The 14,319-nt window shown below is 34.2% G+C and overlaps 1 protein-coding gene across 2 annotated transcripts in view; it reads right to left on the bottom strand.

Annotated features, from left to right (window-relative positions):
- The window catches only part of Cylc1 (cylicin, basic protein of sperm head cytoskeleton 1), a 55,145-nt gene that overhangs the window by 28,228 nt on the left and 12,598 nt on the right, over positions 1–14,319 (bottom strand). Inside the window, exon 2 of one of the 2 annotated variants that reach the window (XM_005410077.2) lies at positions 11,494–11,547. The exons of the other annotated variant lie outside the window; for it this stretch is intronic. Within the exon in view, the coding sequence (XP_005410134.1) occupies positions 11,494–11,547 (54 nt within the window). The remainder of the gene's footprint in view (positions 1–11,493; positions 11,548–14,319) is intronic. 2 annotated transcript variants of the gene reach the window in all.

Here is a 14,319-nt window from a genome sequence, read left to right as displayed (position 1 = left end):
CCCCAATTGCATAAGAAATAATACCATTATTCAAGTAATGAAATTATATAAAATTGAAAACTCTGCAGATGTGTGAGTAACTCAAGCCAAATTGGACAGCTTTGGGATACAAGGTAGCTTGCTTTTTGCATTTTATTCTACACAGAAGATGTAGCAGAGTGGTAGCAAATTTTTCCAGCACTGTTTGCTCCCCAAGGGGTTGCCAGATATTTTTCCTATCTGCCTTAACTGGAACCCCTAATGACAAGAAAGTTAGGAACTTGCTCTGATACCAGTGAGAGAAACACAGATGCATAGAATTTAAACAGCCATGGTGCTCCCCCTGTGGGAAAGAAGATTGAGGAGAGGAGATTGAGAGAGACTGAGCAACCTTGGTTTGCCTTTGAGACAGCAGCAGAAGCAGTCAGTAACATTAGGTACTACAGTGGTGTGGTGGCAGCACAAAAGCAACAGTATCAGCAGAGATCAGTGATTGAAAAGGCACACCCACTCCTTCCTTGAGACCAGTGAGGTTGGCACTGGCCCATGGAAGAGAAGACCAAAATGGAACTGGCTGTCTTCACAGTTAAGGTAAGAGCCAAAAGAGCACACAGCATCCCACTGCATATGACTTAGCAACAAGCTAGAGAAAGGACAGAGACATATCAGTGGAAGTGGAAGAGAGAAGGCTGGTAGGACTGGAAGGAGCCAACTGTACACACTAGAACAACTTGAAGCTGTCTCTGTCTGAGGGTACCAGAGCAACTGGGATAGAGACACAGAGACAAGAAATTTTTTAGGTTTTCTAGGTTTCTACCTTTATGCTTCTTCTGTTCTATTCATCTTCTTTCTCTCTTTCCTTAACTATGTATATTGATGTTATGATAGTCACATGTGAGTGAACATTTTATCTAGTCTTTCTAGTCCACACTGATAGTATTTTGCTTTCTCCTTTATTCTCTCACTCCTGTCGTGTTCTCCAGTTTTCTAATGCTTGAGTGACCATTGTTTGTTCTCCAACTTTGCTTCTACCATATTTATCTTCATTTACCTTTCTGTTTTGTCCCCTCTGCCTCTTAAATTTCCCCACCACATGGTAAAATCACTCTTCTAAGGGGAAACTCTTCATATACAAGTTTGTGAATAAGATTTGACTTTGTTATATAACTTGCTCCTGTGCTTAAATATATCATGCTAATAGTTACCACAGTATGTCAGTAGCTAGGTTGTGCTTGAAACTATTGTTATTGCTAACTGTACTACATTAGTCATGATGTCATACCTATAATGATCAGTTTTTCTCCCTTGTATGACAATACTGTGATTGTCTGGTGTCATAACTATCATCTAAATCCAGTCACAAAGGACTGGTTGCTGAGCCAAATAGATAGCAACATGCCAACTTTAATAAATTGAAAAGGTAGGAACTTGGGGCAGACACAAAACCAAGAACCATCTATATATACTTAGAAGATATCTCTAAGTAACAGATATCCCCTAGGGAAGCCTAAATACTAATGATAAAGCTATAAGAAGCTTATAAGCATCAACAGAGAACATGAAAAAAAAGAACATATAAAATGACAAGACAGAGAAATAAAATTCAAACCTAGACCTCCAGCCTACCCAGGAAAAAACCAGTACACCAAAAAAAAAGAAGAAATCAAAAGCCATAAACCACAATTCTATGGAATTATAGCAGCAGAAGTTAGAAATCAAATTCATGAGTCCATAGAGGAAGTCAACAAAGAAATAATCTCTTTGGTTATAAAAGGAATGATAACCATAATAATGGACTTGCTCATCAAATCTAAAGTAGGCATAGATAAAAAATAGAGGAGTATAGGAAAATTATACAAACTATGAGTACCTAACATAGGAAACAATTCGAATCCATGAGAGAGATTCAAAGAGATATTCAGGAAATTAAAAATTCCATTCAAAGTTTACCAAATGGACTGAAGAAAAGTGAAGACACAATTTTAGACTTAGAAAATGGAATTGAGATTAGTGATTGTGAAAAAAATCTCTTAAAAATAATGAGATACCATGAAAAAACAACCCAACTACAAAATGAAGCAATGAAGAGCAACATAAGATTGATCAAAATCAGTGGAAAAGCAGGAGTCAGTGGAAATGACATACAAAACCTGTTATAGAAGTAAAGGCCAAAAACATTACAAGGATAGAAAAAACGAATTCAAAATACAGATAAATGAAGAATATAAAACTCTAATTATTAATGACCGAAATAAATCTACACCAAGGCATACAATAATCGTGATGCCAGAAGTTCAATGCATGAACAGAAAAATAAAAGCTACTAGAGAAAAAAAATCACCTATACAGAAAGCTCAGTCAAGATGAACATGGAGCAAAGTATTTCAAGTCCTCAAATAAAACAAATTCCAACCCAAACTTGTGTATTGTGGAAAACTATCTTTCAAAATCAATGGAGAAATAAGATACTTCCATGATAGAGAACTATTAAAGAAATTTATGACCATGAAACTAGCCCTCCAAAGTGCTCTGAAGGATATTTTAGAAAGAGATAAAGGCTACAATACCAGAAACATCAGTAGAAATAATCCATCAGGCAAGGAAAACAATTAAAAAAAGAGAAAAGACAGAACCAAAAATAGAAAAATAAAATAATATATATATGTCAATACATATGAGTAATAACCAACAATGTTAATGACCTCAATTCACCAATCAAAACAAACAGACTGGTAAAATGAGTCAAGAAACAACATCCAAAAATATGGTGTGTACAAGAAACACATTTAACTCAAAAGGAAATTTATTCAAGTTTGTATGAGCTTGTTAATCTTTCTTAATCAGTCTTGACTTGAAATTCACTTTGTCTGCACATGGCATAGCTAGCCCTGCTTTTCTCCACATTCCTTTTGCATGGAGTATTTCTTTCCATCTTTGCCTTTCACTCTATCAATGTTTTGGAGTTAAATGTGTTTCTTGTGTGCAGCATTTTTGGATCTTGTTTCTTAATCCCTCTTGCCAATGTGTTGCTTTTGATTGGTGAATTGGGAATTCACAGGAATAATTATAACTGATATGTATTGACTTATCCCAGTCATATTGTTTTCCTGTTGTTGTTTCCTGTTTTACCCTTCAGTTTAATTGTTTGTTTTGCTTCATGGATTCATTATATTGGGATTCTTCGATTTGTCTTATTCTAGAGTATCTTTCCAAATTTCTTGAACTGCTAGTTGGTGGTGATGAATTACTTTAGATGCTTTTTATCATGAAAGTATTTTATTTCTCTATCAACTTTGAAAGATAATTTTACTCAGTAACTTAATCTGGGTTGGAGGTCATTTACTTTTAGGGCTTGATGCACTCCACTCAATGCTCTTCTTAAGGATTTGAATTGAGATGTCTTCTGTGATTCTGATGCATTTCCTTAGTAGGTAATTTGTATCTTTTTTCTAAAAGCTTTTAATATTCTGCTTCTGTGTTGAATTTCTGGAGTATTGGCTTACATGACTTGGTGTAGGTTTTTTTTTTTTTTTTTTTTTGATCATGACTAATTTGAGTTCTATAAGCCTCACTTAACCAAATCTCAATTCTTTTTCCATGATTACAAAGGTTTCTGATAGTATTTCTTTGAACAGGTTTTTATGCCCTTTGTGCTATGTTCTAATTCTTCATTGACTTCAATTAAATGCATATCAGTGTCATTTGCATGATCTAGATTATTCTGTATTAATTTTCGTGATTCTCTTGCTATTTTTATAAGGTCTTCCGCTTGATGATCACCAGTGACAATCCTGTCATCTGGATCTCATATTCTATCTTCACATTGGTTTACTCTGCTATGCAGCACAATCTTTGATTTAAAGTTATTCTACTAATTTACTGTTATAAAAAGTGCATGGTTCTAGCAAAAAAGACCCGAAAGTCAATGGAACACAATACAAGATGCAGAAACAATTCCAAGTGCACTTATCTAACATCTTTTACAAAGGGGCTACTTTCAGTAGATGAATAAGCACCTCTTTAATACATAGCTGGAAAAACTAGCTTTCTACATGCCAAAAATGGAACCTAGAGACATATCTCTCACCATGAACTGAACTAAAATTGAAATAGATCAAAGAGTTACATATTAACACAGAAGCCCTATATCTACTGGAAGATAACATTGGTAAAACTCTGGAAGGAACAGGTATATGCAAAACCTTTATGAAAATCACACTGGTTGCACTGGAAGTATTATAAAGAATAAATAAACTGGGATCACTACATGTTAAAAATCTCTTCTACAGCAATAACACAGTGAAGGGAGAATTTATATATTGAAAAAAATTTATAATCAATCTGCAAATGATTAATATCTAGAATATATAAAATTATAGAAAATGTCAGACCTCCAGTATGTTACTTTCCCATTCAAAAATGGGCATTTGAAATGAATAAACATTTCTCAGGAAAGGTTTTATGAACTATTTCCAGTCTTATATGATAACATACAATCCTGATTTATGGAACCAGGAAGACTTTTCTTCAAAACTGATGGAGAAATAAGATATTTTCATGACAAGGAACACATCAAGAAATCCATGAACACGAAAGCAGCGTAATAAAGAATTCTCAAGGATATCCTAGAAAGATGCAATGAAGTCAATATTGCCAATTAGTTAAAAAGTGAATACATCTACCAGGAGTAACAGCTAAATGAAACGGGGAAAATAAGGAAATTAGCAATAGGAAAATGATGAAATGAAAGTGAATGCATTTCAGTAATAATTCTCCAAGGGAATGGTCTTAATTCACTGATCAAAAGATACACATTGGAAAAATGGATTAAGAATCAAAATCCAATGACAAGAAGTATAGATGAAAAATCAAATGATGGAAAACAGTATCTTATGTGATGCTAACCTGGAAAAAAAAACCATCATAGTTATCCAAACTTCAAACAAAATACATTCCAAGAAACAGTGGAGCAGAAGAGATAAAGAAAGTCAGTACTTATTGTTTAAGGGAAAAATTCAACAGGAAAAGATAACAATAATAAGTATGTGTACCAAGCAGCATGCTCAGTATGTAGTATGCTCAAGTTCATAAAACAAATAATAATGGACATGAAAATTATATAGATATCAAAACAGTTTTAATGAAGAACTTCAATATGCCACTGTAACAAGCAAACAGATCAACTAAAAAAAGTTCAGTTAAAAAAAACTGTCTGATTTCAACTAAATATTTGAATGGAATTAATAGATGCATACAGAGTCATACATTGAAAAACAGCAGAATACATATTGTTTTCTCTAGCACGTGGGATTTTCTCCAAAATACACTTCATACTAATCCATAAAATATGTTTCAGTAAACGCAAAATATTGTCTGAAGTATTTCCATAGTGGTTGTTTATACTCTCATGACCAAGAACAAGCCATGCCAGCATCTGTTACTGCTTGATATCTTTATGATAGCCTTCTTTCTGAAGTGAGATGGAATCCCAAAGTTGCTTAATTTGTTTAATTTTTGAGTCCTTTATATTTTTTGAGTTCTTCATATATTTTAGGCAGTAGTAGTTCGTGTGAGAAGTAGTTCACAAGTTTTTGCCAGTGTATAGCTTGTCTCCTCATTTTGCTGGTGGTTGTTTTTGCTATGTAGAATCTTTTTAATTTGATTTGATGCCACTTGTTGATTCTTTGTACTATTGCTTGTGCAACTGGGTTTCCTTTCAGAAAGTCTTTAGCTGTGTCTATATTTTGAAATGTTTTACCTATTTTTTTTCAGATTAAATGTTTCTGTTCTAATGTTTACATCCTTGATTAATTTCAATTTCACTTTGGTGCATGAGAGATAAGTGTGTTTGTTCAATCATCATTGTGATTAGCCAGTTTTACCAACACCAGTCATTAAAAATGTATCTTACCTTAAGCAAAGGAATTTTGCCCCTTTGTTAAAGTTAATGTACTTAGTTCTCCACAGGCTCACCAGCATTTGTTACTGGTTGATTTCTTAATGCTAGCCATTCTTACTGGGGTAAGGTGAAATCTCAGTGTTGCTTTAACTTGCATTTTTTGAAAGACTAATGATGTTGAACATTTTCTCGTCTGTTTATTTGCCATTTGTATTTCATTATCTGAGAAGTGTGCATTCATCTCAGCTGCCTAGTTTTGGATTGGGTCTTTGAATTTGGGGGGACTGATATTTTTTAATTCTTTACATGTTCTAGATAGAAACCCTTTGAGGGGCAATGAGCTAAAATTTTTTCTGAGTTTATGGATTTTCTTTTTACTCTGCTGGTGAAGTTAAAGGGCAAGTGGGATGTGGGAAAAAAAGAAGGGAAAGAAGGACAAATTTTGTATGTATGTATATATGGGATAGTTAACATAGTTGATTTACTGTCTTCTATTTCTTTGCTGAAAGAAACTGTTAATGAGTCCTTGATTGACCAACATTGCATGTCTGTATTTGTTTCCATGAGATACCACTTTGAAGATATCGATATGTAATATAACATGCATTGTTAATTTCCTACCACTTTGTTTGTAACTCTGTATTGTCTATACTGTTCTTTCGCTATTTTATAAAAGGTTGTCTGTCTGTTAATGTTTTCCTCCTTTTATTTTTAAAATAAAAAAAAACAACAAAGTTAATGTACCTGGGTGTGCTTAGTGTTATTTCTGCATCTTCTTTTTGGCTCCATTAAGCCGCAAGTCTATTTTTGCCAATATCATGCTTTTTTAGTATAATAGCTTTGTAGTATAACTTGAAATCTGGGACTCTGACTTCTTCTGCCTTAGTCTTGTTGAACAAAATGCTTTTGCTGTTATATTTAACTTCTGATTCCATATGAATTTTAGAAAAATTTATCCAGCTTTCTGTGGAATGCTATTGGTATTTTAATTGGAGTTGCATTAAATCTATACAACTGTTTTGGAAGTATGGCCATTTTGACTACATTCAGTCTGCCAATATGGGAACAAATGATACCTTTCCATTTTTTGATATACTCATTGAACTCCTTTTAAAATATCTAATGCATATTACCAGATCATAGTGCACAAAAACAAGACACATAGAACAAAAGAAAGAAAAGAAACTATTCAAACACATGCAACATAACAATACACATTTGAATAATCAATGAGTCACAGAACACATAAAGGAAGAAATTAGTTTTGAGAGTCAAACAACAGTGTAAGTACAAGATAGTGGAACACAGAACACAAGGAAAACAGTCTTAAGAGGAAAGTTTTTAGGGTTAAATGTCCACATCTGAAAAACAGAGTTCAAATAAATAACCTAATGATGCAACTCAAATTCCTGGAAATTCAAGAACAGTCCAATTCATATGCTATCACAAGGATGGATATAATAAAGATCAGATCAAAAGTAAAAAAAAATCAGTGAATTAAACACTTTTTTTCTTCCAGTGTCTTGCTTTGTAGTTCAGGCTGGCCTTGAACTCACTATGCAGCCCACTCTAGCTTAAAACTAGCAGTGATCCATTTGTCTGAGCCTTTCTAGTACTGGGATTAAAGGTGTGTGCCAACCTGCCCATGAGAATTTTAAGTGCTGTCTCAGTTAAAGAATAAAACATAAACAAATATATAGCATATCTTACCAAAATAAGGAAAGAAAAGATCCAAATACATGAAATTAGGAGCGAAAAAGGAAAAAAAAATCACAAAGGATTCTGCCAAAATCCAGAATATCTTCTGTAACCATTTTCAGAAATTGTACTTTAATAAACTAGAAATTCACAAGCATTGTATAGATTCCTAAATACATATGAACTACCTAAGTTGAACCAAGAAGATTTTGTAATCCTAAGAAATCCAATACTAGTCAGTGAAATTGAAGAATAAATGAACTAGCAACTAAGAAAAGTTCAGGTCCTGATGGATTCATTGCCAAAGAATATAAATTTTTACAGAAGAACTAATAGCAATACTCTTCAAAGTCTTTAACAAAGTTGAAAGAGAAGCAGTGCTCCCAGGTAAACCTGAAGATAAGCATTACCCTCACTCCAAAACCTGGAAAGGACTTAATCAACAAAGTGAACTGCAGACCAATCTTATAACGCACATAGATGCAAAATCCTCAATAAGATACTGGCAAACAGAATGTAGCACACAATCAAAAAGATACATTCCAACCAAGCAGGATTAATTCCAGAGATGCATAAATGATTCATCATATGCAAACCAATAATGTAGCACACATAGAAAAAAGCAAGGACAAGAATCACATGCTCATATTAGTACACAAAAAGACCCTTTATAAAATCCAGTATTCATTCATGCTAAAAAATAAAGTTAATAGTTTTGGAAGGTTTTTATCTCATTCTGATAAAAACTATGTATGAAAACTCAATGGCAAACAACATGAAATAAGAGAAGTTGAATGTTTTCCTTCTAAAATCAAGAACAAGAAAAGGATGTCTGCTATGCTCACTGTTTTTAAATATAGTGATCTAAACATTAATCAGAGAAATCAGGCAAGAGAGGGAAATAAAAAAGATGCATAGGAAAACAGAAGTTACATTATCTTTATTTGCAGATTACATACTCATTTACATAGAAGACCCCGAAAGCTCTACCCAAAGACTCTTAGAATTAATATTCAAGTTCATTAGTGTAGCAGGATATAGTCTCAACACACAAAAAGTAATAGTCTTCTTCTACACCAGTAATAAACTCATAAAGAATCAGTTATGGAAACAACATATATTACAGTGCCATGAAGACAAATAAAATATTTAAGGTAAAGAACAAAGTGAAAGACCCGTCTACATTGAAAACTACAGCACTCTGAAAAAGGAGATCAATGTGGATATCAGATAATGGAAAGAAAGCTCCACTTCCTGGATGCACAGAACCAACATAATCAAAATGGCCATGTTGGGGCTGGGGGTTTAGCTCAGTGGCAAAAGCGCCTGCCTGGCAAGCACAAGGTCATGAGTTCGGTTCCCGGTACCGGAGAAAAACCAAAAAAAAAACCAAAAAAAAAACCAAAACAGAACAAAAGAAAACAAAATGGCCATGTTTCCAAAGTTGTTGCATTGATTTAACACAAATCCAATGAAAATACCAATATCATTCTTCACAGAACTAGAGTAAGTTGCAATTCAAATGAAAACAGGAAATACCTAGAATAGGAAAAGTATTTCTGGGTAGCAAGGCCAATGCAGGGGCATCACTGCCCCAGACTTCATGTTATTATAAAAAGCTACAGAGAAAATACAGCACAGTAGTAGCAAAAGAAGATATCAATAAGTAATACAACAAACACTGTTAATTTCCTACAACTTTGTTTGTAACACTGTATTGTCTGTACTATTCTTTTGCTATTTTGTAAAAAGTTGTCTGCCTGTTAATGTTTTCCTCCTTTTATTTATAAAATAAAAAAAGAAAAAACTTGTGGATGAATGGAACAGACTACACAATGAAGAAGCAACATAAAGCACAGTCAGCAGCCTTATTTTTGATGAAGGTGCCAAATACTTTCACTGGAGGTAACATAGTTCCCTTAGAAAATAGAGCTGAGAAATTTGACTACCCTTAATCTAAAGATTAAAAGTAGATCAATATTTGCCATCATGTAGTGAATTAAAAATAAAAATGGATCAAAGATATAAATATTAAAACAGAAGTGCTTAGTCTCCTGCAAGACCAAATAGGTGAAACTTTTCAAGACAGACGTAAGCTAAGACTTCCTCAACAGAACACCAAGCGCACAAGGAACAATATCAAGAGTCAACAACTGTGACAATATCAAAATAAAAACCTTCTGAAGAGCAAAAGAAATTATGAACAAACTAAACATATAGCCTACAGAATGAGAAACTTTTGCATGCCAGTCCTCAAAGAACTAATATTATGGAAAATCATATATATATATATATACATATATATATATATATAAAACCTTATGGACTGATAAAATAAATAAGTTAATCTGATGCTGGAAATATAAAAGGGGGTGGAGGGAAGAGGAAAATAATTGAAATGTGTTACATACATGTACCAATTCCCTACAGTGAAGGTAATCATGTATGTCAAATGTGTACTAATAATAGTCAAAATTACTTTTATTTTAAAGTAATATAATTGTAATATGTGACATTACTGGAAAAACTAAACATTGAGTATGATATAATCAATTCCATACTAGTGTCCTAAGTGAGCTAAAATAAGTGATGAAGAAAGACAAAAAAGAATTCATAAAAGTTAGACCCCTCAAATTTAAAGACACCCCACGATGAGTATGTTAAATGAATACCCAAAATGTTCAACATCATTTGTCATTTGAGAAATGGAAACTACAACACTAAGAATCCATCTCACTGCAGAAAAAATGGCCATAGTATATAAATCAATAACAACAAATGCTGCAAAACCTTCAGGGAAAATGGAACCTCCTTCATAGTGGATGTGAATGTAACCTGGTACAAACATTATGAAAATAAGTATGGATGTTCCTCAAAAATGAAAAATAAAAATTTCTTTTGACTCAGCTATTCCCCTTCTTGGTATCATTCCCAAGGAATTAATGATACACACACACACACACACACACACACACACACACACACACACACACATGATACATAAGATAATTATTCTGCCAATTTTTACTGATTTATTGAAAGGAACAGTCAATGTTTAGTTGTTTGATACATCTTACATGCCTATATATATTTATATATTTACCTGAACAGCTATTTTGAAGGTAACAGCATGAAATAAAATAACCATTGTTAATTTCCTATCACCTTGATTTGAAATTCTGTATTGTGTTCATTGTTTTTGTGTTTTATTTATGTCTTTTTGGTTATTGTGTTCTTTTCTCTTTAAAGTAAAAAGTTTAAGATTTGAATGTTTGTTATACATTTATCAACACGTGAATTGATAAAGATGTGACATTTATACACAATAGCTTAATACTGTGCCATAAAGAAAGATAAACTTGTGCCATGTGTAGGAAAATGAATGCACTTTGAGACAATGTTATGTGAAGTAAATTAGACACACAAGATTAAATACTGCATATTTTCACTTATGTGTGAAAGCCAATTCATAATTGCAATGCATAATAGAAGAAAGACAATATGAAATATCAAAATGAATCTTTGGCCTGTGGCAAGGTCATCTGCAGCCAGAGGCAGAGGAGAGATGGAGAGAAAAGATATGAAATTAAATGGAAGGGGTTGTGAAGCTAAGTGTATATGCATACAGTATATGAGGAAATTGATCATGTATTTCTATTACGTTAATTCATATAAACAGAATATATATATATATAATGTACAAGAGTTGCAGAGAAGGGGAAGAAGGGGACTGAGGGTGTTAAAATGAAACAAGAAATGTTAAATATTATACCAATTCATCATAATGAATGTAATCAAACTTGTACCAATAAACAAATAAGAATATACAAAAACTGAAATTATTGGAAATTAAAAATCTGAATTAGTGCTCCTACATTTAAGATGTTATGTAAATAATGAAAAAAAAAAAAACTAACCGACATGGAGAATTCCAGGTCTGAATATCTTCATTGATTAAGTCTGCAAAACACCTAACAAAGAAATAATTACTTTAAAACACTTCAAAATATAGAAAATCTGACTGCTTTTCAACACTTCTTATGAAGACATTGTAACTTTGACACAAAAATATGACAAGTTAAATAGCACAACTACAAGTGTACATCTGACAAATAAATATACAAAACTCCTTAAACATTTTTGGGAAAATTCAATATATAGGAAAGATATGATGTACCTTGGAGAGCTCATTTCAGTTTGGTTTAATATTTGAAATTTACTACAAGAACATATGAGAATAGAAAAGTTAAATGATGTGATAATGTTACCATATAGAAAAATTATTTAATGAAAACAATTATAAAACATTAATTATAAAATTCTATAAAAGGAAGAAATAGAAAGGAGCTTCGACAATATATTTTTCAATGTTTTATTAGTGTACGTTTGCATTTAAAATTATTTTTATAAGTTTGTGTATCTATATATAAACATATATATACATATATATAACATATTTTCAAGTATCCTTATCTAAAATAATTCTATATTAAATGTATAAAACATCTCATCTCAATGTTGAAGGGTTTAAAATTTTTCATGAACTCATGAACAGGACAACAAGTTTACTAGTACATGTTTGATTTAATATTGCATTGTATAAGTGAAGCTTTGGAATTTGAAAAAAGTTGAAAAAGGATAATAAAATTGAAATATTTTGTATTAGGAAAGAAAGACATGAAAATCTCATTATTAATAGGTACCATTAATGTTGACGTAAAAATTCAAAATATCTATAGATGTAATATAAGAATCAGTGAGTTCATTTATTATGAACAGACCTGTTGGCCAAAGAAACAAAAAGGAAAAACACAAATATAACAAAAATAAGGATTTGAAACAAATCCTGTCACTTCAGCCATCGTAGTATAGAAAAAATATTGAAAACACAAACTGAAGAAAATAAAGCCTCTTTAATAAACTTGCAGTGAAAATTGCTCATTCACATGCCACATTAATCTAGACACATCTGTCAGCACAAAATGCAAAACATCAAAATGATTGAAATATATCAAAATAAAAATAGAAATACAATATGCTGTAATCTAAAATAGTCAACACCCTTGAAGTCATACGAATAGGCAAGAACTTTCTGAAGTAAACAGTTGATGTAAAAAAAAAAAAAACTACATAAAACAAATGGGTTTATATAAAAATAAAAGCATCTGCACTGCAAATGAAACAAAGAACAGAATGGTTAGACAACATAAACAATGAGAAAAATTAGCTAGCTCTACCTTGGACAAAGCACTAATATCTCTAATATATAAAGAACTTGATAAAATGAGATACCTCCAAAATGAATAACCCGATCAAAATGGGCACCTGAAATGAATATACATGCTTAACACACACACACACACACACACACACACACACACACAAGATCAGCTAGTGGGTATGTACAATATGTTCCACATCTATGCCTATTAGGAAATTCAAGTCTAAACAAAACTAGGATTCCAGCTATCTACAGAAAGAGTGGTTATTAACAAAAACTAAAAAAAAAAAAACAGTAAATGCTGGCAAGTGTGTGGAGAAAAAAGAAATCATCTTTCATTGTTGCTGAGAATGTGAAATGGTTTAACAATTATAGAATCAGGCCCTGCGCCTTGCACCCAGACAGCGAATTCTCGGGGAGCGGCAGGGCTCCTGGGTCCGAGTGTGGGCTGGATGCATACCACCACGATTCCAACCTGAAACCCGCACACAGAGCCAGGTAGGCCCCATCCAATCCTGGAGGGCAGGACGCAAGAACAAAGACCCCGCGGACATTACAGACTGAGTTGCTAGGCGCAGGGAGGCCCAGGGGACGGGCGGGGCGATCAGGCCCTTGGAGCTGGCCAAGCAGGCTCCCCCAGCCCCCTGCCCCTTGCGCCTAGACAGCGAGTTCTCCAGGAGCGGCAGGGCTCCTGGGTCCGAATTTGTGCTGGACGCATACCACCACGATTCCCAGCTGAAACATGTGCACAGAGCCAGGTACTTCCCATCTAATCCCTGAGGGCAGAACCGGTGAACAAGGACCCCGCCAACATTACAGACTGAGTCGCTGTGGCGGCAGAGAGGAGATCTGGACTGAGCGGCCCAGGGACTTCTCCGACTGGGGGCTGGGCGAGCAGGCTCTCAGAGCCAGGCAAGCAGACTCACTGAGCCCCACGCACCCTGCACCAAGAGAGCAAGTACTCCAGGAGCTGCAGGGCCAGTGGATTCGAGTCTGTGCTTTGCCTTCGCCCAGACCCTCCAGCGAGGCGAAGGCTGGGAAAGTCTGTGACTGCTACCCATCTGGCTGAATCTGGTTCCTGTATGAGTCTTGAAATGATTGGAGACATAGATTTAGGTGATTCACAAACTGTAGACCCTGCAGTTTGTGTCCGAATTATGCCTGTACACTAAACTGCCTGGAGAGATAGGTCCACTGGAGTGGGATTGTCGCACCAGTGCAACCTGAGTCAGGTCATGCACGTGCACTGAACTGCAAGGGGACGCTGGACCAGAAGGTCGGCCATCAACTGACACAAGTGCCTGCATCTGAAAACGGGGAATAACTAGATACAAATCAAAAGCTGCTGGAAAAGCCAAGGCTAAGTAGAGCTACTCAGAGGTTACCCAGAGGCAAACCTGAACAACAGGAAAACAGGAACACTAGTGGCCTTGGATGTGCAGGTACTAAAGAGGGTAACGGAGCTTTGTGCAACTGATAGCAAACATGTCAAAACGAAAGACTAAAACACAATCCCAGAACT

Source organism: Chinchilla lanigera, unplaced genomic scaffold (genome assembly GCF_000276665.1).
Source record: "Chinchilla lanigera isolate Chin_1 unplaced genomic scaffold, ChiLan1.0 scaffold00128, whole genome shotgun sequence".
NCBI lineage: Eukaryota > Metazoa > Chordata > Mammalia > Rodentia > Chinchillidae > Chinchilla > Chinchilla lanigera.
This window is presented reverse-complemented; position numbering and strand designations above follow the sequence as displayed.